The following is a 23059-nucleotide window of genomic DNA, read 5'->3' on the forward strand; positions in this document are numbered from 1 at the left end:
GCACGATACATATGGATTTATAAAGCCAATCAGAACGCACAGAAAAATGATGTATAGATTAAATACATTAACCCCTGTTAATAATCATTAATGATAAAACATTAAAAAAAAATATTTTTATTCCGACAGCCTACGATTTCAAGGGCAGGATGGGGAAGGGAAGGGGGTATATGCATGTAAGGGTGTACATTGCCTACGCTCTGCCCCTGAAATTGTAGGCTGCCGTAAGGGTCCTTTGCGCCCGAAGATGAATTGGATATTCTCGCGTTCACTGGCGTATAGTCCTTTCCTGAGCATGCGCAAGAGAATTTTATGCAAAATGCGTCATGCATCGGCATTTACATTTCTTTTTTTTTTTTATAACATATTTCATTGAAACATTTTATAAGTTTTAACAGCATATAGGTTAGGACATAAATCGCTCAATCAGTATATGGAGTTATTAAGAACTTTGTTATAACAAAATAAGACATCACCACTAGAAATAGAGGGAGGGAGGAGGGGAAATGTACAAGAAAAGGGCATTTACATTTCTTAATGAATCAGGCACTTTTTCTTTAGTTGGGGGTCATGGGCTGGGGGGGGTCATACATACAATATCTTATATTACACTCTTTGCACTGGTGCCTGGTTTGCATTACTTGAAAAGAGCATTTTATCTGTTTGGTTAAATGCATGTATTTATGAACAAAGTTCTGTGTATTTTTATGAATAAATGTTGCTATGTGTGAATTCTTTATAGGATATCTTTGATCACATCATTACATTCTAATTACACTCATGTCATGGCTATTCCATATCTAGGTGCCCATATTGGTCACTGGGGGTCATTTATAAAAGCGTCAAAATATGGTTGCACAGTGTTTACGCCATTACTGTTATAAATTAATGGGTTAATAGGGCAGAAGGACAATGCACACAGGGAACACTTCACCTGCGTACCTGACTATATCATCTATTTTATTTCCATATTGTCTCTATGCCCTGGATCTTCATATGAATAAAGTATTTGATTGCACACAGCTCCGGCAGAACTAAAGCCATGTTTTCTACAGCAAATATTTTTCTTTTCATTTTTGCTAAGTGTATACTGGGACCATCTGAACATTTTTGCGATTTGTACTAAATCCTATTTGATCTTACGCAATAATAGGATTTATTTGTAAATATAACCATAGTGTGTTTCCAGGTAGCTGCATCTCTTCTAACTGTGTAACCACTGATATTTACCAATTGCCACACCTAGGCATTTGTGTACCACACCTATTACCTAGCTCACTATTGTCCCCGTTTAGGCAGGACAGCCTAGGTTTGAAGCTCTGTCCCACCAACTTGTCTGTGTACAGCTACCGCTGTTTGCAAAATTGGGAGAAATGACCCATTCACTCCTGAGCGGGTTGTGTGCCTAGTGCTTTTGAAATGCTAGGCTGCTTGCTAGGTGTTAGGATGCCCTGTACTCCCATCCCCTGGCACCCGTTGCCCCGCATCTCTGCTATGCACAGCTGCACTTAATGGTACAACCTTCTCAACATTCCGAGCCACAGGACACAGCTGTTCCAATCACAAATGATGCTGTGGTGCAAGGGTTGAGGAGGGGGGAAAGAAGAAGGGGGTGAGGAGAGTGTCAGAGATCTGCAGGGAAAGGAGGAGGTAGAGGGAAAGAGAAATGTAGTGGAGGATATGAGAGAGGGAGAGAAAGGGGTGTTGTAAAAAAGGGGGGACTGCAGGGAGAAGAAGTGGGGGAATATGTTTAATATGACATCTATGTGATATGCATACACGCACACACGCACACACACACACACACACACACACACACACACACACACACACACACACACACATAGCTCAGCTCTTGAGCACTGTCAAGTTATTTTTTGCAACTACTGTGCTGAAGGTGTTTAATAATAGTGTGGATGGTCTGGAGCCAGCTCACTACAACAACTGTAATATGAATAGTATTGATACAGTTGTGATATCCTCCTCTCAGTCTATTTTGTAGCATGTTCAGGACCCTCTCTCCACATTCTAACCCAGAGAGCCCAGGGCTGTAAGGAGGCTGAGCCAACCTAAAGGAACCCTAAACGAGAGGTAGGTGCACTGCCAAATAGTACCCACACACCTGCGGAAAAAGGGCTGCAGACATCTCTGTCCCTCAGACCTGGATATAGATCGGCTGGAAAGAAACATCAGGTCAGCAATAGATCAAGTGGGAGTGATTTATTGTAAATTAAAAAGACAAAATTTCATACACTTACAATTCCTGTAGCTAAGGCACACACAAGCCCTGAACTGAGTAGAAGGCAGGTAGTCCAGATACAGTATGCATCCTACAACGCGTTTCGAGGACTTCTTCCTCAAGCATATGGCTCACCATGCTGACAATACTCGTGGCTCCCTTAAGTATGTGTCTTTTGATTGCATTTAATTTATCCCTTATCTTGTGTCAACACCTCTACTGCATTTAGGTCAATGCAGTATAGGTGTTGACACAAGATAAGGGATGTAAACAATGTATTTATCTAGAAGCATGGTTAAAAACGAAATAACTTCATTTTAAAGTGTTTGAAGTAATCTCTGAGATGCTGCATTGCCTGATTATTTCTAGCAGGAATTACCATAGTAGTACTAATTGGACCACAAATTAAAACTGGCAGTTAGTTGGATAATATGTGTTTCACAGTAGCTATAATCATCTTAAAGAACCTCATTGGGGCACACGTGTGAATAGTCCACGTCTACAGAGCAAAATGCATCATTCAAATATGGGCAATGTAAACCCTACACCCCTCCTTGAATCCTCAACCAGACCAAGTGCTTAACAGTCTGGATTGGTTTTCATTGTAACAGGAAGAGGTGGGGTCCCCTGCCATAGTGAGAACAAGTCAATGGCCAATCAATGCAGGGATGTGTCTATATTGGAGAGGGGGAGGGGGCAAAGACCTGCATCTCCCCTCTCTGAGAGGCTACCAGCACTGAAAAGCCAGTGGTCCCAGATAATAGACAGGGGTCTCTAAGTCTACAGCTCATTATTTGAAATTTGAGTTGAAAAATAAAGCCACAAGCACAGTTTTCAAATAAACTTTAATAAAAGTCTACTGAAAAAACGAGTTTAACTTCTTTTCTTCTTTTTAACTTCTTTTCTTCTTTATTGATCTTAAGCAACAAAATAGATATACCTCATTCAGCTCTGAAAACAATGCAGCTCAATTATCCTATAAAAGTGCCAGTACACTTAGGGGTCTATTTATTAAGCCATAAACTATGTGGAAACGGCTTGATTATGAGTAAGTATATACTGGATGGCGTCCAAGAGGAATTTTTGCTGACCATGAGAAACATCTATATCGCTTTCTAATGCTTTTTTTTTATCCCGCTATACCGGCTAGATGAGGAATATGAGTAAATAGGGCCTGAACGTCATGGGTTAAGAACCCATAGGCCAGACGCCAAACAATATTGTTAATATTATTAATAATAACAATATTATTAACCAATTGTAAAATGTGCATCATATCTCTAACATGAGATTTTAGTGACATAACATATTTCTTCAAAAACCGATCAGCATAAAAGGATAAATTAGAGGTGAGTGAACCTATACCCGAAATAATGGGAAGCTCAGGTGGAAGTGGAAGTGACTTGTGAATCTTGTGAATTGTCAGCAAATAATAATTTGTTGCAAACATTATCCCCTGAAAGCTTGAATGAAACAATAGAATTTAATCAAGAAGATTGATTGGAAAAAAAAAAGATTCTCCTCATCTTACTAATTCTATTATGATTCTCATATAGATACTTATCTTCACTGTCTCTTAAGTTACATCCATGACCGCCTTCTTTTTATTCTTTTCTACTCTTTATCCCTATTACTGATCAAAGTCCGGTTATCTTTGTGACCAACATAGTTTTTTCCCCTTCTCTAGAAACAACAGTCATTTGTTAGACTTTAATTAGTTGTTTGGTAGACACTATGGGGTAAATTTATCAAGCTGTGGGTTTGAAAACATGGAGATGTTGCCTATAGCAACCAGATTATAGCTGTCATTTTGTAGAATATACTATACAAATGACAGCTAGAATCTGATTGGTTGCTATAGGCAACATCTCCACTTTTCAAACCCTCAGCTTGATAAATTTACCCCTAGGTTCCTTTTTGGAATCATCTTCCCTATATACCTATTTACTGACCTTGTGACTGGATAACTTATAAATAGCTTATTTGTAGCTGGATCATGTAGAAATGATTTATTGTAGAAATGTATTTCAGAGATGCATGCACCAATGTATAATTTGAAATGCACTTATTGTGTTACATTGGGATGTGGTTTGTATGCAAGTGTCATTGTTTGGGTTTGTAACTTTGCTAGAGGAACTCTGTTTGCTGATAGCAGGAAATGTTATGTAAGTCTTTATGTGAAGTGACAAACACCTGTTTAGCCTGTAAACCCAGCAGGGGGCCGCTGCCTGGCTTTCTGGTGTGACTGCTTCTCAGATAATGCAAGCATCAAGTTTTAGCACATAACAGAGAAGTTTGAATATTGTTAGCTTTGCATTGCATGTAAATCCATGTTTGGGTAAACAAATTGCATCCTAATTCTAAAAATAGCCTATTAGGCTGTGTTCAAATCTGTATAAAAAATGCTGTTTTCTATTGGAAATTGTTCTTCTGATTCCATCTCACCTGAGCACTGATACCTACAATCAGTGTGACTGCAAATAAGCATCACTTGCTTCAAAGACCTGCTTGAAAACATCTTCCATGCTGAAAATACTGTGACCTACAGATTAGACCCAAAATCTAATCCGTTCCTGGCTGTTTCTGAGGTTTGGACCCAGCATCCAGTACCACTGCCGCTACCCAGCAGCTCTGGCCAGTGTGATAGACCAGGGGGATCCATCCACAGCAACTCTGATCCATAGGAAGAGATCAGGAGTACCAGCCCAGGTACACCAGTAACGGGGTACACTCGCAGCATCAGTTACCCAGAAGGAACCTGGTGCCTTCTTTTAGATCAAAGTAATTACAATTTCAGAACGGTGAACTCAATGGAAATGTGTCGTTTTTCAACCATACTATGTATCTATTAAGAATATAGAGTATATCATAGGTCGAGAAGCGATAGGGCTATTTTCCGCTTCACCCTACACATTAAAGGGTTACCTCCAGTGATAGCACCCCTCCCACTGAACCGTAGCCCCCACCAGTAGTAGTTTCTTGGTTATGGATGGAAAAAACGACATATTATTTATTTTGTTATCACCATCTCAGGATGACAATAAAAGATGACAATTTGGTTGGTTAGACAAAATTTACCTGATTGTATTTGATTGAGCAGAATGTAAAAATCATGCCAATCAGTGACCTCTACCTGCACTTATATGTGACCTTCAAATGATCTAGAGATGGTAGTTGTACTTTCCTTTTGAGATTCAGTTGTTCGCGTGAAAAACTGAATCATTAGGTCTGTGTCCAATTGTGACCAAATTGCTTACAGATTGGGTTGTTCAGCAATTGAGCAGAAGTACAGGATTGCATAGTGTGTGGGCAGTTCAAAAGCCATAATCAGATAGGGCGATATAAAAGAAGAGGACCTATACTTTATATATAGTCAAAACATTATAAGTGTTTCTAATGAAATAAGACACAAAATGGTATTATATTTAACACATGTATATAATGTATTTAAATTTTAATAGGACTGTGAGGTCTTAATTCAGTGATTCGTGATCCGTGTCAGTTGGGAGAAGCTATTTTTGCTGGTGTTTGTTCCTTAAAATCATTTCTCCAGGCTTGGAAGCCTTGGAAAATGTAAAATTAATCTGTAATATGCAGTTGTGGGAAGCTAAGGTATTTGCTATTGAGAAGGAGTAGGGGTTAGAATTCAATGTCACTATCTGTTCCCCTTTAAGCGTGTTTTATAAACTATTTACTTTTGAAGTTGCACTTATATTAGAGAAATAACTAGGAGTCAATAAAATAATATTGGCCTCTACTGCTTATTGTATAACTAATGGATAGGTTTCAAATAGTGCTGTATTATAACAAATAAACAGAATATGTGAAGGCATTTACTGATAGGGACCTTTTTAATCACTGCAATACTGCTTAGAGAATTATATCACACATGTATTATTAGACTCTAAAGTATTCTTGCATGATTGATACATTTTATGTCATTTTGTTTCACATCCAATTATCCAAAATAATTTTTCTCACCAGTTCGGCCCCAGGAAAGTCCATAATTACTATTCCCACTGACCTTCTCCTTGCCACCGATGTTTTAATGTTAAGATACTCAAGCACTCTTGGGTTGATCTTACGAGCCAAACCTTCTGGTGTGTAGAGAATCCAGTGGACTCCAGAGCAGTATGTCAGGTAAGCTCTGTCAGGATCACCATTTTGGGCGACTGTGAGGTGTCTTTCGACTTCTGCCAATTTGACTGCATCATCACTTACTTGATAAGCATCTGATATACTCATAGGTCCGGGATATGGTGGACCAAATGCTTCACCCTCTCCTTTTGATGAGAAATCTTGTAGGATGACCACTTTCCCTCTGGCTTGTCCTAAAGTTGGAAGACTGTTGGTCCGTAGAAACCAGTGTTCTCCAACCTGGCTCAGAACCTCAGCTACGCTCTTGTAGAAGCTTCTGGTGTTCTGGTACGGCTCATACTCTTCCTTCAGCCTCATCAAAATTGTCTCACTTGGATACTCTGTTAGAAATTTCACTGTGTCTTGGAGAACTTGGAGAAAATAAGTACGCTGGTAGGACACCCCGTGGAAAATAGGCAGCTGGTCTTGGTAATGACGACAGCGGATATCCAAGAACCTGACTCCAGCACGGTATTGGTTTTCTAAATTCCAGATTTGACACTCAGCGAGTGGACCACCATAAAAAGCCATTGTGTCATGTGTTCCTGGCATGGCCAATGAGGAGAGTGGGATGTAATCTGGGAGAAAAGACATCCAGTCTGGCCAAGTAACGGAGGGTGCATCTGTACGGTCGAAGGCTGGAGTCTGTTCTCCTAACACACCGACAACCTGTAATTCAGATAGAGAGGTGATGTTGTATCTGCTTTATTCTTTGTTCTAGGAAATCTTTACATACTTCATTAAACCTACTTTGTGTTGTATAGCAGCTTCAACTAAAAATATTGCTGGGTATACTCTATCTATACAATGTAGATAGTCATTTAGAAATTGCATGTGAATTACTTACCAGAAAATATAACAGCACCTTAACTGCTGGATCCATGAAGGCAAACTATAGGGGAATCTGTAGGCAACAAGTTCAGAGTTACAGCACATGAACTGCTATTTTAATGTGTGAATTGAACATGGGCAATGTATATATATATATATGGCATGGAGTCGTAGTGTCTGAACAGGGCTGTGTGTGTGTATATTTGTCATGGTGTAGTAGTAGTAGTGTCTGTACTGCACTGTGTGTGTGTTTATATATGCATGTCCTGATGTGTGTGTGTAGCAGTATACTTGTATGTTGATGTGGAGATGTAGTAGTTATATTTAAGGGTGTAATTATATGTAGAGGTTCCTGTACTGTACCTGCTCCCTGATCTGCTTCTGTCACCCGTTAGCCTTTCACTGCTTTATATTGAAAGCTGCTGTTATCAGCAGAGTCTCCCCAGGGAGGGGGCAGAGTGAGCTGTGAGGGGAGATCAGGTGGAGAGAGTGATTGACAGGTGGAGGAAGGGAGGGAATAGATGGGGAAAGAAAATTCTGTGTAAGCCCAGTATTATTATTATTAATTATTACTATTATTAGCCTTTATTTATAGGGCATCACAAGATTTCCGCAGCGCCGTACAGAATACAGACAGTGAACAATACATGGTAAAACAGTACAGAACAATAAAGAAATAATACCAGGACTCTAAAAGCTCCAAGTATAGCTAGTACAGTGTAGATGGAGAAGAAGTAGTAATTAAAGAGACAGGAGAGAAGAGGGCCCTTCTCATGAGAGCTTACATACTAAAGGGAGGGCAAACAGACAGCAGGCACACAAGGGAGTCAGTGGAGGGGATCGGGCACAAGAGGAGCGCGTACAGAGACAGGGGAGGAGGGAGGAGAAGAACAAGCATGGAGAGATGGCTAGGGGAACTGTTGGTAGGCTTTGAGCAACAGATGAGGTTTAAGTACCTGTTTGAAGGTGCATAGAGTAGGAGACAGTCAGATAGAGTGTGGGAGGTTGTTCCAGTGGAGGTGGGAAGTCCATGAGAAATCTCAAATCAGAGTGGAGGAGAGGTGACAGTCATTGGCCAATCGCAGGGAGCGGGCAGTTGTGTGAATGGAGAGGAGGTTGGAGATATATGAGGCCGTGGAGTGGGAGATGGCCTAGTAGGTGAGAAGTTTGAAAAGGATTCTGTAGGGGAAGGGGAGAGAGAAGGGAGGCAGAAGAAGAGCGGTGTGAAAGGAAGATAAATCTTTCAGTTGCGTTGAGCATAGAACGAAGGTGGGAATGGTAGAGGCCGTGAGGAGAAGGTTACAGTAATCAAGACAGGAAATGATCAGTGCATGGATAATGGTTTAGGATGCAGGCGATGTTGCAAAATTGGAAGTGGCAGTATTGGGAAAATGTGGGTTGCAAAACAGAGGGAGGAGTTGAAGGTGATGCCCATGCAGCCAACTTGGGGAAAATAATTTATGGTGGTGTTGTTGACAGTGATAAAGAGATCAAGATGGGAAGAAGATCTAGAAGGAGGGAAGACAATGAGCTCAGTTTTGTCAATGATAATTTTGAGAAAATGTGAGGACATCTAGAAGATGGCAGAAAGGCAGTCAGATACATGAGAGAGGAGGGGTAAAAAAAACCTGATGGAAAAAGTGGGGGCCTCAAGAGCAGTAAGTAATTCTTACCCCTCTAAAGATATATCATGGCTCTCCCCTACTTAATATGTGTCCACCTTGTACTCAAGGGTGCCGAGAGCGGGCGGCAGCAGATAGCAGATACAAGTACCGGGGCTGGGTCTGCCTTGGGGCCATGGCCTGTCTGTGTAGTGGGAGGAGTCTCCAACTTGGTGTGTCCATGCTCCCTTTGGTGGCAATGGATAGGGCCCCAAGAATTTGCTGTACCGGGCCTGAAAGGCAGCCAAGAGGAGTTTCAGGCCCGGTACAGCAAATTCTTGGCCTAACTTGAGAATGGCTTCTTGGTCACCTGACATTTCTCCCTTTAGACCTTTGTTCACGTGCCCTCCACTGGCCCCCTTTGTAAAGCCACTGCCCAGTTAACCCAAAACTAAAGCATATAAGTCTTCCGTTGACTTATAAATGGAAACTATGGGCTTCATTTAGAGTTCAGAGTATCTCCACAGCCCTGTAATCAATAACAGAACAAGTCCTCTCAGTATCTGCGGCTGGGGGAGGGGTACGGCAGCTGTTACATGGATGAATAAAACCTAGGCTGTAATAGAGCGGAAATATGGGATTGTATATTGCAATATGGGATTATATGTTGGTATGATGGTGATGTGGTATATATTGTGCCTTGGGGATATTATATATACCTGCAATATAGCGGCATTGAATTAAAATATATAGTTGCCAGCATTGTAAATCAAATGTCAGGGATATTCAGCTGCTGAGCAAGGGAACTTAAAGATCAAGTTAGACCTATATGTACATCAATAAATAGCAAAATCTTTGTATCACTGAGCTGAATAATAGTCTTATAATAACTTGGGGGTTAAAACAACCTAAATAATTCTCCTGCGGTCTTTCCAGGCTGCTGTATCTCTAATTAAGCAGGGTTCAGCAACACTCACCACACGTCAGAATTATCTGACCACTGTCACCCCAGCTCTATTCATAGACTAGAAATTCTGAAAACTGTGCATATACAAACACAGTTCGGACTTCTGGTAGTAAATAAATAAGTAAAAGTGAAGCTTGAAGATTTTATGGCTAGTGTTCGCATTTCCGTAAATCAGCCTGTTCTGCCATGAAACTTGATTTGTTCCAAATTTCCCTGCATTTTAGTTCATCCCAGCCCTTAATGTATTTTTGAGGTCTATTTATCATTGGGGGCTAGTGGGCAGCAGAAAGTATAATTTTGAATCTCTACGTACAACAGCGATACAAATGTACTGCAACTTGTGTTTACTATGCTAGGGCTCGTTGCTGAGCCCTGGTGAACGCTTCTCCCAAACTAACTAAAAACTCCTTTACTGGACACCTAACCCTGCCGGCACGTGGAGGATCTGACCCCTGTGTGGCTATAGCTGTGGGACCTGGCGATAGACCCACGGCATCTCCTCCGGTAGCAGCGATGGAGTCCATAGAACTGTCATGATTCCATGGGGACAGCAATAACCAGTGCAAACATGCTTAAGGCAGGAGAAATCTCCTGCTATAACCCCTTGATATATTAAAAAAATAGCTGTGATGGTCATTCTCCAGAGAAAACAGCTGATTTCTACAGATATTTGGCTTGTTGAAGCTCAATAAATAGAACCCATGTTTCTATCATACTGGGCAGCACAATGGTTAGCATTGTTGCTCCATGGCGCTGGACTTACGGGCTTGTGTCCCACCACAGCCCTATGTGTATGAAGTTTGTATGTTCTCACCATGTTTGTTTGGGTTTCCTCTGGTTGCCCCACACTCCAAAAACATACACGATAGGTTAATTAGCTGCAAATAAAAATAACCCTTGTATTTCAATGTGGTAGGGATAATATATTGCAAGCACTTTAATTTCTGCTAATTTATGATAGACTATTGTCCAGCACATAGAGTATAGGTACGCTGGACAGGAGACTATGTAATATAGTTGGTCTGATGTGCAATATAAGTATAACAGTGTATAGTAAGCTAAAACTGCTACAAGATGAGACAACTTGAGATGAGCATTGTTTAATATATATTGCAGGAATTTTTTTCAGTTGTTTTTCCTGGCAATAAATATCATAAAACTGAAAATGTGCTGTGCACACAGCAGATAGAAAGGTAGCGGGAGAAAATTCACTGTAACTAAGATTAACTTGTTTTCTATCTTGCTGAATTTGGGAGGGACATGGAAAAACTAACATGTGTTATATGTGTAAAATTAGAACTCTAATCAGAGGTGTTACACCTGCCAGGAATCTCAGAAAGCCTAGGGATAGTCATTATAATTCTGTTATAGATCAGACATTAGGGGGCATATTCAATTAGGTTTCCGGTCCGTGATAACGCGCCGGAACAAAGTCAATCCACAGTGCCGCGATAAAGTGGATTTTCGTGCGCACCCCATAGGGTTGCGTAGGAAAATCCGCATTATTGAGGTACCGTATTAACGTCAATACTGCACACTTGTCACTGTAATGCGCGTTACCGCAGACCGGAAACCTAATTGAATATGCCCATAGGTGCTCTGTTTATCAAAGTTTGTTACAGTATCACAATCACGCAGTACAGCTGAATAAGGGCCTATATCAGGCCTGTCCAACCTGCGGCCCTCCAGGTGTTGTGAAACTACAAATCCCAGCATGCCCTTCCAGCTATCAACTGCTTGTCTACCGGCAAAGCATGCTGGGGCTTGTAGTTTCACAACATCTGGAGGGCCGCAGGTTGGACAGGCCTGGCCTATATAGAGGCCTTTATTGCTCTGTATGCTTTTCATTGTATTAGCTGAGTATGGTTTAGCTTGGACTTGTAAACATTCTCCTACAACTTTTACTAGTTGCATTGTATTATTTTATTATCCCTTTTTGTTTTGCTTTTTAAGCAACATAATTCATACTTACCAACTTTGTGAAGTTGGCTTCCGGGAGCCTATCAGGGGAGGCGGGTGCGATGGGGAGAGGGGCTCCAAAATTAGTGTCATTTTAGACCCGCCCCCCGTGACATAATGATACGTCATTTTACAGCAGGGAGCGGGGCCAAACGCCGCGATTCCTGGAGAATCGCGCCATTTTGGACCTAATTTTGCCAACTTTACTAGGAAGTGGGCAGAATTATGGAATGCGGGAGATTGTCACACTCTCCCGGGAGTCCGTGAGACTCTCGCGAAATGCGGGAGTCTCCCGGACATTCCGGGAGAGTTGGCAAGTATGACATAATTATATCATACGGCATAGTTGTTTATTGCCATTACCGCTGCCATAGCATAGCTCATGCAGTATTAATTCTTTGTGCATAATGTTACCATTGCACTTCAAACCACTGATTCGCTTTACTTGCAATACCAAGGCTAACTGTGTGGTTTCCTGTGGAATCATTGTAGAAATGATTGTGAGATAACTGCGAGAACTGCAGTTTATGATGAATGACGTACACCGGCTTTAAAAAACATAATTTTACTTTAAATGAATGAATTGGCAGCATCTTGTGAGGAGGTAACTGTCAGTCACTTACACAAAAAACACACACGCCTCTGAATTCCAATGAACTTCAAGTGATTGACAATTACCTCTAGTCCCACACAAAAGTGACACATTATAATAAACATAGCCCTGATGTGCCTTAACTCTCAGGATTTATTTAAACCATAAATAAGTCAAAACCAAGCAGTATTTTAAGAGAAAAACTGACATGTATATTTAATGGAAAGGACTGCTACTGCAGGGGCAGGAGGCTGGACTTTGCTGTGATGTTTGCACTTTTTGCATGACTCCTCCTAAAGATTTGCCCACCTCTCCGCCCATTAAGATTCACTTTTACTTTTTGGAGGATGCTCCCAAGAGGAGATGAGACAGGAACTCTGATTTGCGTTGGGAAGACGCCTGGGATACACCGATGCAAAAGTTATTTTGCTTTGCATGCAATAATAAAGTAGCATCAACCTCACTGAAACAATGAAAAAGGTTAGGGAGAGTTTTAAGTCAAACCCGAGAGACAATATTCAAATAAGGCGTCCTACTCAGAATAGCAGACTTCTGGGAAATGTTATTTACGTGGCTTACCTTTAAGTCAGTGCTGTATCTGATAATGATAAAGTCTTTATTCAGAGAATGACGGACAATTCCCACCTACAGACCAAGCATGATAGGACAGTAAGCAACATGTTATCAAGGTAAGAGGAAATGTCTTTGGGGCTTAGGCCGGGTACACACTACAGAATCCGACCAATGTGTTATCTACAACTATTTTACTAACTACTGAAATATAAGTCCCGATCAGCATGCCGATCCATGTGTACACACTATACATGTTTTAAAAGATTTACCCTCATATCTGTGCTCATAAACGTTGGCTGAAAAGGTTCTGACTCTGTAAACCCTATGGAGATCCTGATGGTGAGTGCATACACACTGAAGGATTGGAAGGATGTCGTTCCATAGCTGAACGATCTTTATAGTTCTGCTGAACAATCAAATCAAAAGATGGTCGGTGCTTTGGAACAATCCTTGTTCATCGCCTAAGTGTACATACATATGCTATATCGGGCTTACGGTCGTTTATAGGGTGATTGGCCCGATATTGGGTGAAAACACTGTACTGTGTTCCCAGCCTTAGGGAGCTTTCAACCTGAAATTCTCAGGATAGGGGTTGCGTTCATCAAAGAGTAAACAATCAAGTGAGAATTCCATTCATCCCTCCTAACTCATGTTTCTTTTGTACAAGCTAATGACATTTAGGGGAGATAGAAAGCCATATTAAGTAGTGAACTAGCTCTAGTGTACGTTGTGTGCTGGCCTGACTTGACTGATTCAAAATATACCAAGAAAAATGGTTTATCTTTGAGAAGGAGTAGTAAGTGATTGGGCAGGAAAAGCGATCACAACCATTCAAAATCAAACCAGTTCATTTAATTGGAAATATCTGCACAATCAAAGCCAGAAACCTGGTAGAGTCCTATAATGGGAGAATATTAGAGGTTGTCTCAGTGGCTACCGCCCACTTGTAGAACCATTAAGGACATGAATTTCCATATATGTTTGAAATGCTCTAAATACATTATGACTGCTGATTTAAGAAGATCATTTAAATGAATATAGAACTTATGCTTAGTGAGGAAATGAAATGATAGTAGGTTATGTTTGAGGTAAAGAGCAAATGTAGTCCATACATTAAACTCAACCTCACAATGATCTGTGAACTACTCCTGAATGTTATGTTTTTAGAATCATGGTACATTTGGGACTGGTGTGAGTATGTTCTGAACATAGGACCTCTGTGGTTCTACTATATATTCTACTAGTTGTCAACATTGTGAGGCTGTCAATTTGTTTAAGACATATTTACTAAACTTCGGGTTTGAAAAAGTGGAGATGTTGCCTATATCAACCAATCAGATTCTAGGTATCATTTCTTTATCTGATTGGTTGCTATAGGCAACATCTCCACATTTTCAAACCCGCAGTTTAGTAAATATATCCCATGAACTTGTTCTGAACTGACTTGAAGGCAGGAGTTTTATAGACTACTTCAGTAGTAGCCTTGGGGTTTTGCCTTAATGGAGAATTAGTAGACCTACTAGTAGACCTAGGTTGAGCAGATACTCACTTCTATGTCTCTCTCTCTCTTTCTCTCTCTTTCTCTCTCTCTCTCTCTATATATATATATATATAGAGAGAGAGAGAGAGAGAGAGAGAGGGAGAGAGAGAAAGAGAGAGAGAAGGGTTCTTTACAATAAGAGAAGTAACAGTGCAGATTTTATTAGAAAGAGCAAGAAATGGTTAAATAAATTATTTTATTTCAATGCATTGAAACAAAAAAGATTTCAGTTCAATTCAGAATAGTGATCATGGAGCATTCAGTGGTCAGTTTGTAGCCAAAAAATATTTTTCCCTCAATTGGTGTTTGACCACATGGCCATATTATAAAATGTATCAATTGGAGCAGAAAGTCTTCACCACCCAATAAGCCTGTACACATAATAGTGCAAAATTTATTGTGTTGCCATTTTTGAGTCCATTATGTCCCCCTTTCAACAACATGTTTGAACATATTTGGTAGGATGTTATCACTTTTCCAAACTGCCAGTTTCTGAAGATGTATTTTATGATTAGATATAGGTCTTGCGGTCTAAGAGTAGAAAGCCATCTAGACATTACTCAGTTGACAAATTTAGATATTTCAGAGTTTTGTTAATTAGAAATTTAGTTTATATTTTGTTAGACACCATTTTCAAAACTGTTTAATAAACATGTAATTTTCACAAAGTTCATCTGCGTGCTCTAGAATGTCTTCTGCCATTTGGTGAAATGTCTTGGTGGATAGTTGTCTGTCTTCCCTGCCTACCAGAAATCATTGCCCGGGTGTTGAGTTGGGGCTGCAGAAGTATGATGTAGACTTTGGATGAGAATATGCAGAGCAGGAGACAAGCACTGGAGGATAGAATAGCAAAAATTTCTGTTGCCACTGCCAGCTTTCCCTGGGTGCTGAGGTAGGCTGGGACAAAGGATATCCAGACACTGAGGAACACCAACATGCTGAAGGTTATATGAGTAGCCTCGTTAAAGACACCTGGTAGTTTCCTGGCCAAGAAGGCAATGACAAAGCAGATAGTAGACAGAAGTCCAAGGTATCCTAACATGAACCAGAAACCAAGGCCATTATTGCATTGGATAATTATTTTTCCTAATTGGCTTTTGGCATCATGTTCTGGAACTGGTGGGTCTATTGTGAGCCAGGAGAGACAAATAGTAATCTGGGTAGCAGTACAAGAGATGGCAAAAAAGATAGGCCACCGTGGTCCCATGGGAACTCTAAGACACCCACTGGGCTGGCTGGCCCGAAAGGCCAGAACAACAATAAGGGTCTTGGCTAGAAGGCAGGAAATACAGAGGGTGAAAAGCACCCCAAAAGCAGCTTGTCGAATAAAGCAGATTTGTTTTCCTGGTGGAGCAAGTAGGAGGAGGGGGCAAAGAAAAGAAAAAGTAAGAGCAACAAGCAGGATGAAACTGAGAGCACAATTATTAGCGCGGACTAAAGGGGTTTCTCTGTTCTTGATGAAAAGGAAGAGTACAGCAGCCGGAAAGATGGAGCCCAAGATGGAAGTAGTTCCTAGAGAAAGGCCAAGAGGTTCAGACATAGACAGCAACTCAACCACACTGGGGACACAGTGGTCATGAGCAGAATTTGGCCACTCCTCATCTGGGCAAAGGAAACAATCAATGGCATCTGCAAGGAGAAGATAAGGTCAACCAAAGCACTGGACTTGAATACACATACACAACTTGGTAAACTGCCTTGTAGCATTATATAATATAAAGATAAATAGCACCCTTTATAATAAATTTATAAAAATCAACAACACATTTTGGGATCATTCATAATATGGAAAAAATGTGGAGGGCCATACTAAGAGATTTTCTCTTACTATGTGAACAAAATGCAATTATGCTTTCCCCAAATTTTCCACACAATTGTACTTTAGGGTCTGACAATGAGATGTCCCACCTATGTTTACATCTAGTGCTATATTTTATTTTTTTTGTAAGCAAAATTTTGGAGAAGGCCTTCTGCAGGCCTCCTCTTTGCTTTTCTGAGCATTCACTGGCTAACTCCCCTGGGGATTTACTGGGCATGTTGGGGGCTTTGAGGGCATTGTCCCCTCACCTCCAGGCTCTGAATATATTTTTGTAAAACTGAGAATACATTTCTTCGTCATTAAATGACAATAGTAGAACAGATATTGTGATGGTTCGAGTAAACTCTGTGATACTTGATGTGTGGGATTATCACTGGCAGTAACTTCTGAAATATATGGAGTAAAGCGATCAGACTAACAAAATGATTGACCATCAATATTGTATAATATTGTAGAGATATTTTTGCTATAACATTTCCAGAGACTAGCTACTTTCTCTCTGTATTGGACATTGTAGATGATATAATCCCTTATGTAAAGTATATGGATATTTGAAGTTGTTAATTAGTTCTGTGACCTTATAAAGGCTGCAGGCTGCAGGCTGAATGTATTTAAACCCATGATGTTGTTAAGATGGCCCTGCCTCTCTCTCTACCTGCTATCTCTCCTCTTTTCCCTTTTTCTTCCTCCCTTTCTCTCCTCCTCTCATCTAGCTCCTCCTTCCTCTCTCTCTCCACTCTTTTATCCTCCTTCCCATCTCTCTAACCACTATATCTATTCACTCCCTTCTCTCTCCTCCACTCATCTCTTTCCCCCTCATCTCTCTTCTCCGTTCCCTCTACCTCCACCTTCTATCTTTCCGCTTTATCCCCACTCTCTCTCTCCTCTATTCCATCTCTCTCTCTCCACTCTAACTCTCCTCTCTACCGTTTTTTCATTTCTCTCTCCCCCTTCTTTCTCTCTATCCGATTTCTCTTCTGTCTCTCTCTACTCTCTTCCCTCTTTATCTCTCCCTTCTCATCTCTCTCCCCCTCTATATCTCCTCTCCCTCACCTCTATATTTCTCCTCTCTCCCCTCTCCATCTCTCTCTCTTTCCACACACTCTCTCTCTCTCTCTCTGCCCCTCGCTCTCTTCTCTCCCCTGTCCTTTGTCTCTCTCTCTACTTTCTATCTCTCCTCTCTCCCCCCCTTTCTTTTCCATCTTCTCTTTCTCTCTCCCATCTTTCTCCCCTCTCTACTCTCTTTTACCCCCTCTTTCTCCTCTTTTCCCTTTCTTTATATCCTCTCTCCCAATCTCTATCTCATCTCTTTCTCTCCCACCTCTCTCTCCTTTCACCCTCCTCTCTTTTCTTCTTCTCTCTCTCCTCTCTTAACCATCTGACCCGTAACTGGTCTGTAAGTGAGCCGGGGACAAGATAACAGTCATTAATAGTAACAGTAATTGTAGGGCTGTTTAGTGTGTAATTGTTGTAATCGGATATAATTTCTGATATGTTATTATTTATATTATTTACAGAAATGTTACTAGACAATTGACGTGTTATGAGGATATTAGTGACAGAGGAGCCTATGTAAAAATATAGAAAACTGAGTATTTTTCTAGATACCATGGAATTCTGACTTCAATTATCCTTATAATTTGCAGCAGAGATACTTAACTGTAAGTACAAGAAAATGCTAGAAGTCTACATTATATGTGATAATTCAACCCCATGGATGCCAGTTGACAAATATCTCAATGTCACGTATGTATTATGTCGGTCCTTAATTTACCAGTTTGGTTGGAGACTTCTCCTGTTGCACAAGGAATACAGTCAAAGCAGCAGTGGGGTTGACCAAGACGTGGGGCTTTCCAAAATCCAGGAAGGCAATACTCAGAACACACAGACCCAGGCATCTAAAGGTGCAAATGGTTGGATGGTGAAAACAGTGTCCTGAAGACTTATTTCTGTCCAGACAAAACTAAATATCAGCACTATTCAGTATTATTAGGTCATGTTTTACCTGGCCATAGTGTTTTCCCCATCTAATGGCACTTTGATTGATGAGCAAGTCTTGACCCAGTAGGGCACCACTTTCGTAACTTCCCACTCTCACCCATTTGTCTCCTCCCAATTCCTCTTGCCAGTTAATGATGTCATAAATGGCGGGTGCATTTCCAAGGGAGTCAAAATATAGATCATCATCAATATTTCCTTTTAGTTGTACTCTACGAAGGTACAACAAAAGCTGTGGGAAGGTTATGGAATGAATGAAGAGATAGAAAATGAAGTCAATGATATCATAGTTCTAGGTTTTCCTGCTCTAAAATGTGTCCAGTGCCAATTGTCTTCCCGTTCTCACCTGCCAGGGCTCAAATTGTTCCATGTTTACACATTGGTTTCCTCTCAAGACACTTCCTCCTTTTCTACAGGCATCCATGTCTTGAAGAGCTTTGGCCACCATCTTAACAGCCTTATAGACATTGTATGTCACTCGAAGGTCGTTAATATCTGAAAAAATCTGCAGAGAAGCAGGGTCTTCCAGTCCTGTACATAAAGAGGTTGAGGCAGACGAAGATGGTAAAGTAGCAGGTAGAAAAATTGAGGGAGATACAGTGTTAAGTGAAGAAGCAGAAGAGACAGAAGAAGAGACAGATATTGTGTTAAAAGTTGGTGATATGTGGAGAGGTAAAATATTGGTGGGGGAATTGGGGGAAACAGGAGGGGGAAGAAATAGAGAGGAATGATTTTCTTCTGTAGCCCATTGACAACTAAATGCTTTCTCCCAAAATTCCTTAAAAAAAGGATGGTTATTGTATTGATTGGGATGTAATCCAAAAACAAATTCTTTGAAACCAGGAGCTGCTCCATTACGAAGAACTAGACCCAAAGAACCTCTAAGAAAGTGAGATAGCCAGGGAGCAACTAGTGCTGGTGATGTAGACCATGCATCTGTGGATAACCAGACTCTGTCCCTAGTATCACCATTGCGTGCAAGGTCCACCAATACAGGGTTTAGATAGGCTTCAAGGGAGAAGACCACCACCACATTTGCTGTCGACTGTCTGATAACTGCTGCCACTTGGCTGACATCTTTTGACAAGGAAGGAACTTTCTCCCAGAAAGCTAGGCAGGCTCCTGAGGACACCAACTCCTCAAGAAAAGCTTGACTCAATGTGGAGGCACTTGTTTCTTGAGACAGGACACCCACCCATGACCAGCCAAACACTTGAAGCAATCGAGCAATGCCTTTTGCCTGTGAAGAGACCGTAGGGGCAACACTAAGGGTGGAGGGGAAAAGGAAGCGATTGCTGAGTTTGGCGGGAGGTGTGAAGTAGCTGACCTGTAAGAGAGGAAGAGAGCATATATTAAGGCTATTTTCTATTTAAGTCTATTTGTTTTGTCCCATGCGTTCTTTACTTTATTGTAGGGGTCCACAACTGCTGGAAGACTATTCAATGGATCTATTGGTCTGGTCCCCTTGTTCTATAAATCAGGAAAGATTTGAATAGCTGATTCTTCAAATCTTTCCTGATAAGTATTGATATGCAACTCATGCACCATTATAGCGTTCCTGTTCTAATGTTTTCATATTTTATCAATGACTTTAGGAGATAGGGCATCCAGGCCTGTAGACTGTACTCGGGGGGGAAGTCTTACCAGTGACCCATAATGCGGCAATATAATCTCACTCTTCCTACCACATGCTATACAAACAGCTGGTGACTACACTGCTTGCTGACCGTCATATCATCTGAAACTAGAACTCCAAAGAGGGGGTAATATAAGTCCAGTCCTATACACAGATTCTCTTTTTTGTCCCTAATTTTAACTTCCATCTAACTGGCTATTGATATCATTAAGTAAAATCAGAAAATATACAATCGTATACACTGTGTGATAAGTGGATATTTTCTTAATAATTAAAAGCACTAACTCTGTGTTGGTAATATAAATGCTTTCGCCAATTTTTCACCAATATCCACTAGTGGCTGCTGATCACAAAGAAACTGGATTCTATGTGTAGTTCATCAGTTGCCAATATCACAATGTCTTCTCAGATGCCACTTTTCATTAAATAATTTGTATCCAAGAAAAGGAAGAAAACATACCCATAGCGTACACTCTGTGATAATTAAGGACAAAATAATCCAAGTGCTATTGCACTCACCTGTGTCAAAGGAAAAACAACTTTTGACATTTCTTATATTTGGACATTTATTAGATGTCCGTCGTTGAGTATGATTCGACTTGTAAATGAAAAATATTTTTCAGCAAAAAAAATATAGCAAACCTATTTGATATAAAAACATATATTAAAAGATCTCAAAAATACAAGATCATACATTTAAAATACAACAGATTATTGATCAAAGTATTCAAAGTGCAAATTATAAAAGAATAACAAAATTGAATACTCCTCCACTACAACAGGTACAACGCGTTTTACAGATGTCTGTCTGTTTCCTCAGGTAACTGCAGACAGTGGGTTTCTCCTTTTTTGGGATACAAAATGATATAATGAATGAAGAGCGACAACCCAGAAGACATTGTGATATTAGCACCAGACAAACTTGACACAGAATCCAGCTTCATTGTGTTCAGCAACCACCAGTGGTCATCAGTGAAAGATTGTCCAAAAAATGTATATTGCCATCAATGGGTGAATGCTTTTTACTATTTAATAGAAAACTCTTTATCACACAGTGTACACTATTGTAAATAATTCTGATCTTACATTAGAGCTTCAAGAACTAACACCGGAATAAACCTGAAACCCTGAATTTGATGAACCACAGAAGCGAGGTTGTAGGCTTCTTTCTTCCTGTTACCTTTTTGTTCCTGTTCTTTTCATTAGTTTCCCTCATTTCCCACCGTTATCTAACCTCTCACCTGAGGGTAATTGTAGAGTCCCAATACATTTGCTAAACTGAGAGCTGATTCTTCCCCGGCATCTCCGAGCACCGCGGCTAGTCTTGGCGGTGGACCCCAACACTGATAACTCAGTGGCCCTCCAGGACCTCCAGAAAGGAGCCATGATGCTCCCCCTAGTGCTCCTTTGGCATCACTGCATGAGTCCATCACTGCTACTCCCAGTGTGAGATTTGGAAGGGCCCTGGGAGTCCTGTTAATTTCCTGTATGGCAAAAAGTAATGCGAGGACCCAGCGGAAAGAGCGAAAGCTGAACCTGTATGGGAGAAACACAAGCGACCTCAGTATCTTGCTTTAGGGAGCTGTAGGAGGTAGACTTAGTCATCAGCGAAATTATGCCATTGTTTATGAATTGTAGGCTGCCCATATAACTAGTCAAGAATAACATGTATAGGGTATCTAATGTATAGTAATGTATAGGTCTATCATGTTCCTGACTTAAATTGGTTTTCTACTTTCATATGACTTTGCTTTATTGCAACTTTCATTACATATATTGTTGTTTTCTCTAGATACAGCCAGTGCTCCTCAGCCATGAGTTTATACAATCATTCAGTCTCAATTACCTGTACATGAACACACATATAAACACACACGAGCAGTTACACACACAGAGAACATTGTCTGCCCCACTAGCGGATTATCTGGGGAAACTCACGCAAACCCGGGGAAAAAATACAAACTGCGCGTTGTGAATGGTGCAGCGCTGTGAATGGTCCATTTGTGTTACCCCTTTGGGGGGACAGGAGTTGAGGAGAAGCTGTTCCTGACACCTTGTCACAGGATGAACATTAACTCTTATGTTCTGGTGAGAGATTACAATGATTGACAGACAATTGTATAAAGGATAATACAAATTTTTATTATAAAGATACATATAAAAAAAAGATATTTAGCTGCAGAATACAATTTGATTGTTGAGAATTGTCTTAATCTGACGGTCTATTCAATGTGGCTCCAGACTGAGGGTCTGTGCAATGTGGCTCCAGCTGGGTCTGTGCAATGTGGCTCCTACTGGGTCTGTGCAATGTGGTTCCAGCTGGGTCTGTACAATGTGGCTCCAGCTGGGTCTGTACAATGTGGCTCCAGCTGGGTCTGTGCAGTGTGGCTCCAGCTGGGTCTGTGCAATGTGGTTCTAGCTGGGTCTGTGCAATGTGGTTCTAGCTGGGTCTGTGCAATGTGGTTCTAGCTGGGTCTGTGCAGTGTGGCTCCAGCTGGGTCTGTGCAATGTGGTTCTAGCTGGGTCTGTGCAATGTGGTTCTAGCTGGGTCTGTGCAGTGTGGCTCCAGCTGGGTCTGCGCAATGTGGCTCCAGCTGGGTCTGTGCAATGTGGTTCTAGCTGGGTCTGTGCAGTGTGGCTCCAGCTGGGTCTGTGCAGTGTGGCTCCAGCTGGGTCTGTGCAGTGTGGCTCCAGCTGGGTCTGTGCAATGTGGTTCTAGCTGGGTCTGTGCAGTGTGGCTCCAGCTGGGTCTGTGCAGTGTGGCTCCAGCTGGGTCTGTGCAGTGTGGTTCTAGCTGGGTCTGTGCAGTGTGGCTCCAGCTAGGTCTGTGCAGTGTGGCTCCAGCTGGGTCTGTGCAGTGTGGTTATGGCTGGGTCTGTGCAATGTGGCTCCAGCTGGGTCTGTGCAATGTGGCTCCAGCTGGGTCTGCGCAATGTGGCTCCAGCTGGGTCTGTGCAATGTGGCTCCAGCTGGGTCTGTGCAATGTGGCTCCAGCTGGGTCTGCGCAATGTGGCTCCAGCTGGGTCTGTGCAATGTGGCTCCAGCTGGGTCTGTGCAGTGTGGCTCCAGCTGGGTCTGTGCAGTGTGGCTCCAGCTGGGTCTGTGCAGTGTGGCTCCAGCTGGGTCTGTGCAATGTGGTTCTAGCTGGGTCTGTGCAGTGTGGCTCC

General features: G+C 41.4%; 2 protein-coding genes across 2 annotated transcripts; both read right to left on the minus strand.

The window, feature by feature from the left end:
- Window positions 1–6071: 6071 nt before the first annotated feature.
- On the minus strand, window positions 6072–7327 carry LOC142149704 (1-phosphatidylinositol phosphodiesterase-like). The gene is made up of 2 exons (XM_075205010.1): window positions 7224–7327; window positions 6072–7045 (listed from the first exon to the last, which is right to left on the minus strand). The coding sequence occupies exons 1-2, from the start codon at window positions 7257–7259 to the stop codon at window positions 6188–6190; spliced, it is 894 nt and encodes a 297-aa protein (XP_075061111.1). The 5' UTR covers window positions 7260–7327; the 3' UTR covers window positions 6072–6187.
- A 7347-nt stretch (window positions 7328–14674) lies between these two features.
- Window positions 14675–21416, minus strand: LOC142149705 (extracellular calcium-sensing receptor-like). The gene is made up of 4 exons (XM_075205011.1): window positions 21134–21416; window positions 18264–19583; window positions 18033–18156; window positions 14675–16068 (listed from the first exon to the last, which is right to left on the minus strand). The coding sequence occupies exons 1-2, from the start codon at window positions 21320–21322 to the stop codon at window positions 18564–18566; spliced, it is 1209 nt and encodes a 402-aa protein (XP_075061112.1). The 5' UTR covers window positions 21323–21416; the 3' UTR covers window positions 14675–16068; window positions 18033–18156; window positions 18264–18563.
- Between the last annotated feature and the right edge of the window lie 1643 nt (window positions 21417–23059).

This window comes from Mixophyes fleayi, chromosome 4 (assembly GCF_038048845.1).
Source record: "Mixophyes fleayi isolate aMixFle1 chromosome 4, aMixFle1.hap1, whole genome shotgun sequence".
NCBI classification, from domain to species: Eukaryota; Metazoa; Chordata; class Amphibia; order Anura; family Limnodynastidae; genus Mixophyes; species Mixophyes fleayi.

Coding starts and splice junctions, on each gene's coding strand:
- LOC142149704 (XM_075205010.1), bottom strand. CDS start 7,259: ATGGATCCAGCAGTTAAGGTGCTGTTATATTTTCTG. Junction 7,046..7,223: donor AGGTGCTGTTATATTTTCTG/GTAAGTAATTCA, acceptor TCTGAATTACAG/GTTGTCGGTGTGTTAGGAGA.
- LOC142149705 (XM_075205011.1), bottom strand. CDS start 21,322: ATGGACTCATGCAGTGATGCCAAAGGAGCACTAGGGGGAGCATCATGG. Junction 19,584..21,133: donor GACTCTACAATTACCCTCAG/GTGAGAGGTTAG, acceptor CCTCTCTTACAG/GTCAGCTACTTCACACCTCC.